The sequence below is a fragment of the Eptatretus burgeri genome, chromosome 11 (genome assembly GCF_056783735.1).
Source record: "Eptatretus burgeri isolate ZD-2024b chromosome 11, Ebu_testis_v1, whole genome shotgun sequence".
NCBI classification, from domain to species: Eukaryota; Metazoa; Chordata; class Myxini; order Myxiniformes; family Myxinidae; genus Eptatretus; species Eptatretus burgeri.
Genome location: NC_140971.1, coordinates 10,718,879 through 10,735,879, shown reverse-complemented (window position 1 = coordinate 10,735,879; position 17,001 = coordinate 10,718,879). Strand labels below are relative to the sequence as shown.

The 17,001-nt window shown below is 43.4% G+C and overlaps 1 protein-coding gene and 1 pseudogene across 1 annotated transcript in view; both read right to left on the bottom strand.

The window, feature by feature from the left end:
• GMDS (GDP-mannose 4,6-dehydratase) overlaps positions 1-17,001 on the bottom strand; it is a 32,641-nt gene that overhangs the window by 6,352 nt on the left and 9,288 nt on the right. Inside the window, exons 3-10 of the mRNA XM_085845197.1 lie at positions 13,521-13,608; positions 13,280-13,389; positions 11,081-11,273; positions 10,884-10,988; positions 10,584-10,711; positions 10,365-10,483; positions 9,981-10,077; positions 9,671-9,739 (exon numbers count right to left, since the gene is read on the bottom strand). Of these exons, the coding sequence (XP_085701323.1) occupies positions 9,671-9,739; positions 9,981-10,077; positions 10,365-10,483; positions 10,584-10,711; positions 10,884-10,988; positions 11,081-11,273; positions 13,280-13,389; positions 13,521-13,608 (909 nt within the window). The remainder of the gene's footprint in view (positions 1-9,670; positions 9,740-9,980; positions 10,078-10,364; positions 10,484-10,583; positions 10,712-10,883; positions 10,989-11,080; positions 11,274-13,279; positions 13,390-13,520; positions 13,609-17,001) is intronic.
• Positions 16,376-16,516, bottom strand: LOC147016494 (signal recognition particle RNA; annotated as a pseudogene).

Here is a 17,001-nt window from a genome sequence, read left to right as displayed (position 1 = left end):
TAAGCAATGCCTCAACATTCGTGGATTCGACATGTGAAAAAGCAGGGTCTGACAGTACTGTAAATGGTTGGCTGGTAATACCCTCCCCCACCTGGAGGCGGTACTATGATACACATTTACATGGAGAATTTGCGTCCCTCAACCTCCCACTCTATCCCCCCCCCCCCCCAAGACCACCGGCAAAGATAACAACACCCCATTACACTAATTGGGGTCATGCTGATCCTATGTAGCAAGTCTGGATGTAATCTGCCCACGACTGTAGGAGGAGTAGCACAACAAACAAACACATAAACACACAAACACCAGTCCGGTAATTATAATAAGGACGTGTACATGGATAAAAATGTGTCTACTTCTACTTTACACTCCTATGTCAGCAGTCAGGCCACGATGCAAGCTCCCTCCTCCTACCATCTTAACTCGCCCGGGCTAACATGCGATTAGCAGAACATATTTCACTGCCAGAGTGAGCGAGTAATCACTATAGTAAATAAAGTCCCCCCAAAAAAGAAGAAGAAATTAAATTTTTAAAAGACAAAACAAATGTCACTTTCCCCGGCTGTTCAAGCTGCAATCCTGACCTTTGTGAGGCGAGTTTATCGCTTCACCGTCTCATTTACTCTCGATTCTCACCTGACTTTCTATCCCCGGTTAGCGTCAAACTGCTTCTGCTCCTTGGTCACGGCAGCTGGTGATCTGAATCGAGATTGCCCTCACTGTGAAAGATTGCCTGCTTTCTCTTTCGATGTGCTTCCTGTCGTTGCTTGGCATGCAAGTATTGCGACAAACTCCACCGTAGTCTGGTGTTGGCTTCGCGGTTAGGGTGGTGGCTTTGGATCCCAGGGTCCTGAGTTCAAGCCCCGTTGGCCGCTGAATTAAAAATACACGAGGAGGTTGACTCAGCCTGTCATCCTTCCGAGGTCGGCAAAATGAGCACCGGTGTACTGGTAAGGGGGACACTGCATCAGCGGAAGTCGCGTCCCAACCAATGATGCAACCAGCAGCCACAGGCTGCACTCGATGGAGAGAGAGAGAACTCCACCGTGTCTGTCGGCAGAATAACTCGAAAACACGAGCAGCTAGAATCGCCAAATTTGGAACAGAGGTTGTGCATTTTAAAATGTCATGCAAGGTAAATTGTGGCGGATGTGCACGTCTTGGAAATGATTTGAAAATATAACATCGAATAACACCCGATCATTGGCGTTTCCCAACCACAAATGATGCAACGTTACCTTATTTTCCAAAGCTCCAAACAATCGCGAGTTCTGCTTCTGTGCTTATGCATGCTCCGTCGGGCAATAAAACCCACAATACACGAGAACACAGGAGCAAGAGGCCAAAAAAAAAAATGTTTGCTCACGTTTACATCTACAAACGTTGACTTCAGTCGGGAACGCAAGTAAATAAGGCAAACCGGCCAAGAAAGATGAACAAACAAACACGAGAACGGCACTCGGTGGAGCACATACCTCCGCAAGGCTGAACGGTTTACGTCTTGTATCCCACTGATGTGCGGATCCAGATCCGCACCTTTACCAAAGTCGAATCGGCTTGTTCTTGGCACCTACCGAACTCCTCCACCAAGTTTCCTCCGAATCCGTTCGTAACTTTTTGAGGTATCGTGCTCCATGTCGTTTTTTGGCCTCATCTCTCAATGGTGAAGAATCACTTAAAAATTAATGGATCAGGATCTTCATCAAAATCTAATCAATTGTTTCCCATCACGTTTCATATGAATCCGTCCACAACGTTTTGAGATATCGTGCTCACAAACAGACAAACAGGGGTGAAAACATTACCTCCGCTACCGATGGAGGTTCTAATCGCAGAATCTGTGTTTGTAGGTGATTTTTGCAAGGACACGAAACAATTGCATACATCCGTTCCGGTCAAACAGGAGAATAGAAACCCATGGAGGTCTGCAATGCTAATCTTTAATCAAAAACTCCCTGTGGCAAATTGACCTCATCAGTTTAAGGCCTTCAATGCGATGTACCTGAGAAGTCAAGGCTCACAGAAGAACTGGATCATAGAGGGTTAGAAGCCAACAAACTAGCAATGTGGTGGAGTGAAACCGGGTGGACAAAGGGAGTACAGAGAATCTTTCTTTGTTTGCAGAATCGAGGCTCATGGAAGAGCAAGGTAAAACTGACGGTGGGACAAACATCAAGGGGATGATTGAACAGGAACAAAGGAGAGGAGGAAACACTGAACAAAGCAAATAAAATGGTTGAATTAAGAAAGGTTAATTTGGGGAATAAAGCTCATGTGCAAGAGTTGGGGATAACAAGAGATGGCGGAACACAGCTTGCTTGAATTACTGTCGGGAATAATGAGACAGGTGGTTCCATAGACGGGAGTAGCGAGGAATAAATGAGAGGTGGTGTGAAGACAGCACGGATTTTAACGTTTAACTGGGAGGGGGTAAATAGATGAATGAATGCATCATGGGGTGGATAGAGAGGGTCAGGGGACTGAGAGAACAGAGGAAGCAATATCGGAAAAAAAGACGGTAATAAACAGAGATACACCGACCTACCTGCAACGTGAGAGTAACAGAACCTGTATTTCAGAATCATCATGGGAGATTCAAATATTTGAGCTTTAGGTTCCAAATAGACATAAAATTAGTACACAATGCCACAGGTAGGTACTGGAGGTGGGGTTTGCATGCAAACCAGGTTTTAGAATCACCAGATATCTGACTCGAGTAATCGGGTTACAATATGGGGCTGGCAGGATAGCCTGCAGGTATGTGCACTCGCCACCGAACTGTCCAGCCCGGGTTCATATCTCAGCACGGCTATAAACAGTCACCAGGGTGATTCGGTCAATGTGTGAGCCTTCCTCAGATGTACATAGAGCTAGATGTCCCACATGTCAGCATTAGTTGGTGGATCTCTAAATATCCCACAGAGTCTGTCATGAAGAGGAGGCAACCTGGCCAAATTCCAAATTCCTGCTCTAACCTTCGGGGAACAATGCAACAAACTGAATGCAAATATCTGTTTATAGTAAACCCTCAAATATCACGGGGGTTAGGTTCCTGGAAAATGCCGCGATAGTTAAAACCATGGGCCAACGGGAAGAGGGGGGTTCGGTTCCGAACACATTACAATTGAAATAAACACACATATATATATATATATATATATATATATATATATATATATATATATATATATACACACACACACACACACACACACACACACACACACACACACACACACACACACACACACACACACATACACACACACACACACACACACACACACACACACACACACACACACACACACACACACACACACGCATCTATCTATAATTCCAGGAGTGTGTGTATGTGTGTGTGACCGCTGTTTCTCAACAACCACTGGTCTGATCTAATTGAAACTTGCCAGGTATATTGCTGGGGCCCTGTGGATGTGCCTTTTCAAAGTTTGATATTAATCGGACAACTGCTTCCCAAGTTATGGCCATTTATTTACCAACCAAAGACAAGACACATTGCTGCGCAGGCATGGCCGATGGGGAAGAGAACCTCAGCCACGTTCCCCATTACGGGTTAGAAAACAACGTACGGACTTCCGGATAGTGATGACTTTGTGTATTCTAATAATTTCTCGATTTCTTATGCGCATTTATAGATAAACACAATGCCCCAATCCAGTCGTCATTCACGAGAGCGAAGGAACGGCCTGTGTGGTTTTGTTGTTTTGAAAGTTTTTGTTTGTTTGTTTGTTTTTTTCTTTGCACGTACGTTTTTTTTCTTCTCTTCTCTTTGTGTTTTTCCTTGCAATGACATTGCGAAAAGGCAAAATACGTTGGCGCTAATTGAATAATTGGCCATTAAAACTAAATTGCGAAAAATATAATCGTAACTGCGATATGCGAACTTCCGCACAGTGAGGACTTAACTTCCGGACTTCCAGATAGTGACAACTTACTGTATTCTTTCTCAATTTATCGACTTACTGTATTCTTTCTTTCTCGATTTTCTTAAACACAAGGCCCCAATCCAGTCGTCGTTTGCGACAGCGAAGGAACGAAGCTGCGCGTCGTGCACGCGCAATGGAATCGAACAAAGCACGAGCTGCTCGCTTGGCACGCGACGCTACTCGCGAAGCAAGGCGTCGTGCAGCTGAAACGGATGAAGAACGAACTGCTCGCTTGGCAGGCTACGCACGTACGGCCACACACGTACAGCCACACACGTACGGGCACGTATGTATGGGCATGCACTAGTATATATAAAGCATGTTAACATTAAAATAAGTGTGTAAGTACAATAAATATATACAGTGTAGATTAAACAAAAACACAAAATTTACCCTTTTAAATTTATTACAAAACAGCGAGGTTGGTGACGTGAGAACATTAAGTACTCGTGCCGTGCTCTGTTGTAAATAGAAACCATAAAATTTAGCTTGGGATGATGATGATGATGATGATGATGATGATGATGATGATGATGATGATGATGATGATGATGATGATGATGATGATGTTAAAGTGGACAGTTGGGAGCATGGGAGGAGGGGAGTGGGGGAAAGGGTGAGCGGGGGAAGGGGAACCAGCGATCAGAAGAGTAGCATTTGCTTTAAGACGACGTCGCCTGCAGAATTGCTACATAGGTGAAGGGTAAGATGACCCTTAACAACTTTACTTTGAACCCTGGAGCCGATCTTTCCTGCTTGGAGAGGATGGTACGAGGTGACATTCTCTTCCAGAATAATCCCGTCTTGCTGGTGTTAAAAACCTGTTCCGGCATGAATCCCTTTTCCTCGATTCGTGCCATGAGTTGCGGTAGGTAGTTGTTAGTTTTTGTACCTCGGTAGGTAGTTTTTCGAAGCATCATGGTTGGCCGATGCTGCTTTCCAGACAAATTTTACATGGTGGAGGTTGAATCCTCTTGAATTTCTCAAACCAGTCCTTGCTGACGTGGAACGTAATGGTAGCTTTGGTTGAACTGTGGTCCTTTGGCTTGGTTAACGAGTTTCAGGAAGTGCCTCTTTTGATCTGGTGTGACTGAGATGCTGGAATGGTGAAGAACCACGACCATCACAATGACAAAATGGTGATCATTCAGTCAAAATACTGGCGATGAGAGGTGGTTTGAGAATGTGTGTTTGAGAATGAAGCATGAAAACGGGGGTTCGAGTCTGGTTGTTGGAAAATAAGAACTTGAGAATCGTTGTTTCAGACTGGCGGTTCGAGTACGGGTGTCGGAAAGTGTGGGTTTGGGAATGAGGTTCGACCAGGGAGTTGGAAAATGAAGTTTGGGAATGAGGTTTGAAGGATACTGAAGGTTTGGGAGTGAGGAAGAGAACAAAGGTGAAGGTTCCACCGACAATTATTGATCCTGTAATGGTGGCCCACAGATGATGACTCTCATCTCCACTCAAAAAATGTGATTGGTTGAAGTGATATCCTGCGATAACGAAATTGGAACACAATAGGTTGCTCGTGATTGGTCGAAACCCGCGATATTTGAGGGCTTACGGTACAGTATATATATATATATATATATATATATATATATATATATATATATATATATATATATATATATATATATATATATATATATATTATATTATATCTTCTTCTTCTTCTTTCGGCTGTTCCCGTTAGGGGTCGCCACAGCGGATCATCCGTATGATCCGCATTGTGATTTGGCACATGTTTTACGCCGGATGCCCTTCCTGACGCAACCCTGGTCACCTCTTATGACACAGGGATAAATATATATATATATATATATATATATATATATATATATATATATATATATATATATATATATATATATATATTCCCCACCAGTCTGTCTGTTCTGCCCATTCAAAACGGGCATCCACTTCAGGGTGAGGCACCAAAATCAAATCACCACCATTTTGTTTGCTCCGTGTCAGTTATCAGGCCTTACAGGCCTCTGGTGTACTGGAACTGTGGCAAGTTTCCTGCATCGGTGCTGCACTTATGTGAGTGGGTCTACGTGCAGATATTTGGAGAGAGGAGCGTTTCCTTAGAAAAATAAGGTAAGTGGTATATTTGTGGGGTCTCGGGTTTTGATTTTATGAATGTTTAAAAATTTAGTGTGGTTTGAGGCCTCACAAAGCTAAACCCTTTTAGGCTATCCCACGATTTATTCTTACGATATCAATTTTTGTGACATCATTTTTGAGTGTCACCGACATAATTTTAGACTTGACCAAAACAAATCCAGAGGAAAATCAAACAAAATTAGACGTCTTTAGACAAAAGAATAAAATCAAATTAAAAATAATAATAATTAAATCGGCATTTTGACCATGTGTGGCTTTCGGACCTGTCCCCTTGGGGGGGTTATTTAGTTGTAACGTCTATTTGACATGTGTTTGCATTATTAGAGGTCCATCGAGGTGTTCTGAATGAAATTGGGAGAAATCTGTGGGGAAAATGAACATCTACTAAAAATGGACGAGGTGTGTGTGTGTGTGTGTGTGTGTGTGTGTGTGTGTGTGTGTGTGTGTGTGTGTGTGTGTGTGTGTGTGTGTGTGTGTGTGTGTGTGTGTGTCGTGTTTTTTGTGAAGTTCTTCTGGAGCGGAGTGTGATGCACCAAAATTATCATGACGTCCTGAGTTGATGACACTAATTAACAACAAAGACCACAGAAGAATGTTATATACACAGTTATAAACACACGCCATGTTAAGGTGCATAGAGCAGCGTAATGGGTCCTTCTACAACATGGCATTGTAATTACAAAATAAATCACAAAAAGAAAGATAAGATTGGATCAAAAATCATAATATAAACAACAATAGTATCATTTGTCATAATAATATTGAAACATATAATCCCACCCCACCTCTACCCCACACCCCCCACCTCCCCGAGCCCCCCCACCCCTCTGCGCACACGCGCGTGCACACACACACACACACACACACACACACACACACACACACACACACACACACACACACACACACACACACACACACACACCTTCACTCCAGCCCTGGCTGACTGCATCCCACATCTGGGCTTGGTGAAAGGAAGCCCATGATCAGGTAGTAGAGCAGGCAGGTATGCTACAAGGCCATGAAGACCAATGAAAATTTGGTCCAATGGACCAACCGGCCCACTAGTTTGTTTTGTTTTGTTTTTGTAAAGAAATTACAGTTTTGTGTGGGATGCATGTGTACTATATACGACCCCTTTTTGAAAGCACTACCCAGCCTTGTCATGTAGTCGATAGTAGAAAAATCGTGCAAATTATGATACAAGCATCAGATTTGGCATTTCTGTTCTGCAGGGCTTTCTGATCAAATCTGCCCGATTGGCCATTGGAAAATTCAAATTTTGAAAAATTCGAAAAAATAAAAATAAAAACTTCAAAAAAAATTTAAAGTCACAGCTGGCTGAAATTCTTGAAGCACAAGTGAACATCCCAGAAAGAGAACCAAGGGGAGATGCAGTCATCATTGATGGGTCAGCACTTATCAATGCCCTACCTCCATGCACTTCAAAGATATTTGATGACTATGCTAAAGAAGACATCATCCCAAAGGTGGAATCCTATGGTGCAAGGTACGAGAGGGTGGACGTAGTGTTTGATGTGTACAAGAAGTCAAGTCTGAAGTCCGAGGCAAGGTCGAAAAGGTGGCAAGGAATCAGAAGAAGAGTGACAGGAACCAGTAAGACCCCAAGTAACTGGAGAAGCTTTCTTCGAGATAACAGCAACAAGACTGAGCTGTTTCACTTCCTTGCGGAAAAGATGTGTGAAGCACAGATGTGTGAAGATGTGTGAAGCCCTCATTAGGGCATCATGTAATTGCATTATCATTCACTTGTGACAGCTTCCAACATTATAAAATTACATTTAAATGTCATTGTCACAGCGCTGTGAGATGCTCTCTTCGAGGAGCTGCAGACAGAGCCCTGCGTCACGATGCCGAAACGTCTGTCCCACCCTGAAACGCGTAAAACGCTCCTCGGAGAGAAAAATGATTTGGTAAAAGTTGCTTCAAATTAATCCAAATCTACAGGAAAATGATAATATGTTTTTTTTCAGTTGGACAAAGAAATTAAACCAAGGCAGTGTATAATGCTGACCACTGCTTCAATGGCTTTCAAAAATTATTTTTTCTCTCTCTCCTCTCAAGAGATATATCTTTGCTGTTAAGAAAAGTGATGATTTTGGAATTAGACACTACTCTGTACATCTATCTATCTAATAATACACTGGTCCGTCCATCTGTTTGTGTGTTACATTCCTTCGGCTCATTCAAGGCATCATTCGGCCGCCATGTTGGTCTTAAGCGAAGACAAAGATTTATTCAGAGCGGTCATATTAACAATTGTCATGCCCTCCCTATAACTTTTCCCTTCAATGTAAAACGACCAATGTGACTTAAAATGATCATCAAATATTGAAAGGTCGGAGGTCATCTGCGTCACGGGCCTTTGTAACGGTATAGGACTCATGCTCCAGGCCTTCGGTAATTGCAGTTGGAATCTATCTGAGCAATATAACCATGAAGTATTATATGTTTTTGGTTCACCGCGGGTTACATTTTATTTTTGGGGGTAATAGAGGCAGCCGTCTGTTTTCGACCCTTTTCTCTTGGAAAAACTCGACCAAGGACGAGACCAGAACACCGATGTCATTATAAGGGTCTTTGGCCGAGTAATTCCAGGAATCTCGTGACACTGTGAAACAAAACCTCTGTCGCTATTTACTTTTAACAATGTGTATAAAGCAAGTCGCTGGGGCCGGCGCCACCATGCTTCGGTGGAACTTCTGAGCCGGCTATGCGATGTGCTGGTGCTCCCTCACACCTGACCCGCAAATGGCGGTTCGAGCCTGAGCGACAACTGCGCCGGACGTGAGGTGCTATCCGTGTGGACACTAATAGTCTTAAACCCACTCCGTGCAGAGTAAACCATTTGCACATTTGGCTATTTGCCAGCATTAAGAGAAGAAAATGCGGTGGGATGGAAAGGATCCGCAATGCGAGGGAGCAAAGCAACGGAGTGGAGGGGGGGTGGGTGATCTCAGAGGGGGGTGACTGTCTGGGAGGGGGTGTGTCGGGAAATTTTGTAATCCAATTTGAACTGAGGATCGGTAGTTTCATTGTGTAAAATGAATCGATGCATCATTTGAACCGAGGATTGGTACTTTCATTGTTTAATATGAGGTTTTTTTTTTTTGAGGTCTTTCAATCAGCACAAGAATATCGCACTATTCATACGCTTGGCTTCTGCGAGTGAACAATAATACTTAAAAGAACTTTTGTCCCCAGGAAAATTTTGAGGTAAACTTAACAGCAACGTGCTTCATATGAAAGAAGATTATACAATAAAGAGCACGGAACAAATCCATCCATCCATCGGGACCATACTCTGTGCAGAGCATTAGTGCTGCCTAAGCAGTCTCTGTGGCTCTTGGGTACAATCCTGGATGGATCACCACTCCGACACAGTATACCAGCAAGCTGCCACTCATTTTGCCGACCTCGGAAGGATGACAGGCAGAGTCAACCCCACCTGGTATTAATTCAACAGCCAAGTGGGATTTGAACTCAGGATGCTAAGATCCCAAGCCCACCAACAGAACAAATGCACAGACAGAATTAGCCCAAACGAGGAAAGCAAAACTCTAGTTTACCTCAAAGGTGGTAGAAGGGTTCCACCGTAGCTTCTGTTTTGCCTTGCTGTAGTCACCTTGTAACAAGTCCTGATTAGGATTAAAAAAAAAAAAAAACATGCAGTAAGAGTGCACACAGCACAAAGAAAAACAATGGAACCAATGAGCACGTGTGACCAAACAGTGGGTGTGTTTGAGACACACTTTTGTGAAGGCAAGAATGGAGAGCTTGAGCTCATACATTGGACACCGATTCAGTTTTTTAACGTCGGTTGTATAAACCACAAAAATTCACATCCATTATATCAGTGATAATATCAATGCTCCGCACCACTTCGGTGGGTCGGTAGTACTTGGGATTCACTCGAACATGTATCTCGCCCGTCTCCTTGCAACGACCCACCTCGCTTGCACCCTTTCCCTCCCATCTGAACAAAAAAAGGCAAAATATGAGAGAAAAATCAAGAAAAAGCAAGTGTAATACAGCCATCTCCGACACACACACACACACACACACACACACACACACACACACACACACACACACACACACACACACACACACACACACACACACACACACACAAACGAGTAAGCAAAACAGCTAATAAATGGTGGTGTCGTTCACTCAGCGATTTTTTATTTGCATCTCAGAGAATGACCTGGCCTACCTGTATTTTCGGGTAACATACACCAACGTGTGGAGTATACATACACAATTGTCTTTCCGATGAAACTGAAAGCCCTTTCCACAAATGTGCGCACACTATTTGCTGTGCCCGTTGAGATCACAAAGTCCTCCGGCTCATCCTGCTGCAGCATCAACCACATGGCCTGTTCTCACACGGGTAGTGGAGCAAATTCACCAAATTAACAGGAGAAGACTCTGAGGAAGAGGAATGGGCCTCGCTAAACTTATTACACACGCACAGACCTCCACGTAGTCCCGAGCGTGGCCCCAGTCTCGTTTGGCATCCAAGTTTCCCAAGCTGAAGCAGCTGAGCTGGCCCAAATGAATCTTGGCAACGGAGCGGGTAATCTTACGAGTGACAAAGTTGGCCCCTAATGGAAGACAAAGTGAACAGTGAACAGTGCTTGCAGGATGAGAAAACATTTCATGAGCCACGAGCGATGCAAAGCTCAGGTACGAACCAAATGTGTACAGTGGAACACATCGGCATTTCAGAAGCGCAAACACATGCAACATGGGAAAGTTCGACACTGACGGACTTACCACGACGAGGGCTCTCGTGGTTGAAGAGGATTCCATTGCATGCAAACATCCCATAGGCTTCTCTAAAGTTGACTACAATCCAATAGGCATACAGCTTGGCAGCGCCTACAAGGAGGGTTTCAACGGTATCGTTTACCTGGGCTGGCATTCGCACGGCAATGAGCTGCGCACAATGGGGTTCACTGAAAGACACTCACTATACGGAGAGCGGGGGTAGAAAGGCGTCGTCTCAGTCTGTGGGATCTCCAAAACCTTCCCGAAGAGTTCACTGGTTGAAGCCTGATAAAAACGGAGCTCATTCGTCAAACCGCATGTCCTGATGGCATCGAGAAGGCGCAATGTGCCAACACCGTCCACGTTCGCAGTGTATTCAGCCAGGTCAAAAGAAATCTGGAAAAATCAGAAGCCGGGAGTAGCGAGAATGATGACGCAACAATGAAAAGCAGCGCACAACCGACAAAGGTAAAACGGCAAAAATATAAATTAAACAAACAAAAAATAAAAACACAACAGGGTGTTCCGCTGAAGCCGGTTATCTTCAGACATTTCAGTCATTTTTTTTAAGCCACAGGAGCTTAGTTACAGATCGATGATGGGCACTTAGGTATGTAGGAGCAGCCATGTTTACAAGGAAGTGACATCATTGCTGTACACGAATAAGGCAAAGCTTCTCCTTCATGGAATCATGACATGTGCAATGTTTCTGCAGAATTATCGGTTCATGATAGAACGCATCAAGGGGAAAGAGAATGTTGGAGCAGATTACAGATTACTTCAGCAGGGTTGTTTAACTGTGATTTCCAATTGGGAAAAGGGAAGAAAGGAGAAGAGCAAGCAGCCAGTCAGGAGTTGCTTTGCTGTGTGCAGCGCATGCTGGATTGCTGCATCACTTGTTTGTTTGTTTGTTTTTTAACTCTGAAATAAACGTGCCGGTGAGGTCAACAACGGTGGCAGAAGCAACAGCCCGACTAGCCTAGCCCTACACAAGTAGGCCGGACTTCACCAAGGGACACAAACTTGACAATACAACACAACAAGATACGGTTTGGCACAGAAAATTGGACGAAAACACGACCGTCGACAGAGGAATTATGAGGACGCTCGGTAGAGTGCATACATCCGCCAAGCTGATTCGTTTAGGTTTTGTATCCCACCGATAAGCCGGATCTGGATTCGGATCTGAATTAAAATTTAATAGGCTTGTTCTTATCACCTAACCAACTCGTCTACCAAGTTTTGTCCGAATCCGTCTGTAACTTTTTGAGATATATCGTGCTACACGCTATACTCGATGGTGAAGAATCATTTAAAAAAATTCTCGGATCCAAATCTGGATTCAGATCTTCACCAGAATTGAATAAATTCTTCCTTGTTACAAACTTAATGTGCCCACCAAGATTCATCCAAATCTAGCCAAATTTTTTGAGATATCCTGCTATATGTCGTTTTTGACCCCATCTCTCAATGGTGAAGAATCACTTGAAAAACTTATCAGATCCGGATTTTCACCAAAATCTAATCATTTAGTCCTTGTCACACACCCAAACTCACCATCAAATTTCATCCGAATCTGTCCAAACTTTTTGAGATATTTTGTTCACAAACCGACAAAAAGACAGCTGACAGAGACAGACAAACAGACAGGGGTGAAAACATAACGTCCATCCACCTTCAGTGGCGGAAGTAAAAGTAGAACGGTAAAACACAAGATTTCTGGTCTGAGAAACGTAGCTTTGTTGAGCTGGAGAGAGGAACTCCTGGACCAGCGACACACGCACGTGGAGCAACCACGAACCGGAAGCTCAAACTTTTACGACGTACAAACAATCCACATTTTACACATTTTGAATGTATATGGCTTTCCAATTAACATGCAGTACAAGAACCAAGCGCGTCGTTCGGTTTATTTCATTGCAGCAGTGAAGATGAACAAGAGAGCTCTTTCCAGCCATGTTTTCTTCCTTGGTGGGCGCCAACGTGTGAACACCTGGTTGTACAATCATGCGGTTGTGCAAAAGTGAACAGCTACGCGAGTGAACGAAACCTGATCCGAGAGGTCGATTTTAGTTTCAACAGTTGCTCACCTGACAATTCGCTCTCTGTAATTCGTTCACTATCAAATTGCGCACTCTATCATTCATTTGCATCTCGTGTGCTATTTTGAATCGAAACATCCAATCATTTTTATCCACTCGCTTCGGTGACGCCGAGATCCACTTGTGGTGTGCATCAACCTTTTATAATGGTAAGGAGTCGTACAATTTTAGATTAGGGAAGTGTCAATATTATATAACATGCGTTTCAGCCACAACCACAATCGGTGCTGAAGGTCGGTCAGGTTTGAGCACCAAAGAAAAAAAGAAGAAGAAGAAAAATTTGAGCTCCGACATGGTTACCTTGACGTGGCTCTGAGCGCCCAGGTTATAAATCTCGGTCGGTCGCACCTCACTGACTATTTTCACCAAGCACGTGCTGTCTGTCAAATCACCATAGTGCAGCTTCATCCCTGTTCAAGGACAACAACAATGTAATGATGAGATACGTGTCAAGAACCTCCATCAAAGTCATCGTTTGAGTGGTAAAACCTTTGTCTACTTAAGCGCTCGATTCTTTATCATGCCGGCGGTTGCCACGTACACCCTTCCTGGTGCGTGGCCGGGTTTTTGTAGAGGTGTTCGATACGGCCGGTGTTGAAAGAACTCGAGCGGCGTATGATTCCGTGAACCTGCCCAGAAACAAATTGACACATGACAAATACAGCACAACAAAGCAGAGGTTTTAGTGGTGGATCATAAAGGAAAACCCTTTGCCATCGAGGTCCTCAAAACGAGCAGAAAATAATTCAGACACTGCCGGTGAATTCACCATCAAATGACAGATTATTTTATTTATTAATATGCAGCCTGTGGCTGAATGGTTGCATCATTTCCTGGGGGCACAGTTGTGCTGCCGATGCAGGCCCTCCATTACCAGCAAGATGGTACTCATTTTGCCGACCTCAGAAGGATGACAGGCTGAGTCAATTCTACTTGGTGTTAATTCAGGGGCTCAAACTCAAGACCCGAGGATCTCAAGTCAAACAACTTAACCATTAAGCCATCAGCAGATCTAACAGATTAATTATTAACTCCGCCATCAGAGGTCAAGGAGGTTATGTTTTCACCCCTTTCTGTCTGTTTGGCTGTTTGTGTGCAGAACATCTCAAAAAGTTGTTTGTGTGCGGGATATCTCTCTCTCCCCTTTAACTTTAAGCTGTCTATCCTCAGTTCGGATCTGACTACTAGAATTTTTAAGTGGTTCTTCATTTATTTAATTTAATTTAACAAAGTTCACATATTAAAAATTTGAAATAACTAGAAAAATGATGAAGCACACATTGACCTCCTATGGTATAGTTTGGGGAAAAATTCACATTATGGTTATATCAAAAATTTATCAAGACTATTCACCTCAAAAGTATTCAAGAAAACAAATAAAACATATCGCTGTAAGAGATGTCTCAACTTCTTTCATACGAAAGAATGATTAAATCAACATTGAAAATACTGTAGTAATCATAAATCAACCGTAATTAATATACCTAAAGTAGGAAAGAAGATATCATTCAAAGATTACAACAAATCTATAAAATATCCGTTTGTGATCTATGCTGATTTTGAAAGTAGACTTGAAAAGATGGATACTATTTCTCCAAATCCAAATAAATCGTACACAAATAAATATGAAAAACATGCTCTTTGTGGTTTCTGTGATTATATCAAATCATCTGTTGGTGATAAATACAAGTTAGCAATTTATAGAGGAGAAGATGCTTCAGAGGAGTTTGCAAGACGATTGGAAAAAGACTGTATAAGATGAAGAGAATAATGGTTAAAACCTATAAACCAATGACATAAACAAAGGGAGAGAAAACGAATTTAGGAAGAACAGTATCTGTCATATTTGTGAGGAGAAAATTGAGGGAGAGATCAAAGTTAGGGATCATTGTCACCTTACTGGTAAATATAGAGATCCAGCTCATTCCTGTTGGAATCTTAATTACAAGCCCCCAAACTTTATTCCTGTCTTTCTTCACAACGCTCACTATGATACACATCTATTAATATATGAACTTTCAAAAACATCTGGAGATATTTCTGCCATTCCTAACACAGATCAAAAATACATCTCATTCACAAAAACAATTCATACATCCCCCATAACCCATATCAGATTTCTTGATACATACAAGTTTATGGCAAGTCCATTATCTAACTTCGCATCAAATATTAAAAACTTACCGAATCTTAAATCACATTTCTCAAATCAAGAAGAGATTGATCTCTTATCACAAAAGGGAATATATCCGTATGACTATATGGATTCATTTGAGAAGTTTAAAGAAACACAACTTCCTTCAAGGGAAAGCTTTTATAGCAAGTTGAATAAAACTCATATTTCCGATAGAGATTATACACAAGCTAAAAAGGTTTGGGAGAAGTTTAATATTGTTACAGATTTCAGAATCCGGTCTGATGAATGCATCCACACATCCAGGTTCTCAGACAGTTATTTCCTTTTATGCATGTTCAGATTAGCCCCATCCCCATGTCTAATGGGATCTTAAATGTGATGCGTTGATTAGGGCAAAGGATAGATCCCCTCTCTTATGGGAAGCTTTTTTCTTTATGACAGACACATTTACACACATTTCTTTCACGAGCTCTGAAGCCCACCCCCCATTCTTCCTCAGCGACAATCTTTTGTGAGCTCAGACGCCCACCATTTTTGAGAGCGCATGGGTTGTCATGGTAACCGTGCGCCAGTATGGCGGGGTGAGATTGGGGCGGACTGCACCGGCGGAGACGGCCCGGAGCTATAAAAACAAGCGGGAGGTACGTTCTTAGGAGAGAAAAGCGTGAGGAGAGAAAAGCGAAAGAGGACAAAGAAAAAGCGAAAGGAGAGAGGAAAAAGCAAAGAGCAAGAGAAGCGAGCAAGAAGCGGGTGTCTGACCAGCGCCGACGAGACAATTCGGCCTTCCCAGTGCTTCGGCAAGCGAGCGTGTGGTGCGCGTGTGGGAGTGAGCAGCGCCGCCAACAAGTGAGGCACGGGTCGGTCACCAACAACACCAGGGTCGAAACCTGCGACAGATGATCTCGGTGCCCCCCAGACTTTGACTGGCATTCAAAGCTGCCCCACGAGAGGGTGCACAGCAAAGCTGGGTGCTGGCGACGAACATTACAAGCACACACGCATTTCAGGACGTTTTTGCTTCACAGACGACTTTCTGGTGAGTGAGACGATTCTTCCCTCCCCCCCATCCCCCTGAATGATCTGTTGGGTACCCATGTCTGTGTTTACCTGTAAGTTGTTGTTGTTGTTCGTCTTTCTGCTGCTCCCATTAGGGGTCGCCACAGCGGATCATCCGTTATGATCCGCATACTGATTTGGCATAGGTTTTACACCAGATGCCCTTCCTGACGCAACCCTGGTCGCTTCTTACGACACAGGGATAAGGATTGGGTTTCGCCATGATTCCAGGCTGCCCTACACTCTCTCATAGCATGGCCCAGCGCAGAGCTCCCGTCCTCAAGCGATCCTCCAACCCAAGCCTCCGAGTAGCCGGATTACAGGCGCACGCCACTACGCCCGGTTGTGTTTAGCTGTAAGTCAACCCCTGATAAGCATCTGCTCTTTGTCTCTTTCCTGGCATTTTGATTGATTTTGCTTTGCAATTCATTCTTTATTTATCTCAGCAAATAAAGTTTTTTTTGTTTTTTTTTTATTAATAAATTATGTCGATTTCCAACCTGTCCCTGTTTGTGCTTTCCTTTCATTGGTCTAGCATTGTCCGACCTTGATAGACTGGGAGGTAATTACCACAGATTTGACCAAAAATCGTCAGCATGCACCAGCAGTTAAAACACTTGGCAGTCCTAATTAAAATCTAATCGAGATAACATTGGTGCTTTGCTAAGGGCGCACTCCCCACTTAGATAACCATGTGACTTCCAGTAAAACGGAATAATTAGACTGTGGACACTGGAACTCGTGGTTGACTGGGTGGCGTTCATGGTTCTAAAACAACCCACCGTACCACAACGTCAATTGTGAGCGGTGGCCCCAGGTCCGGCTCAAC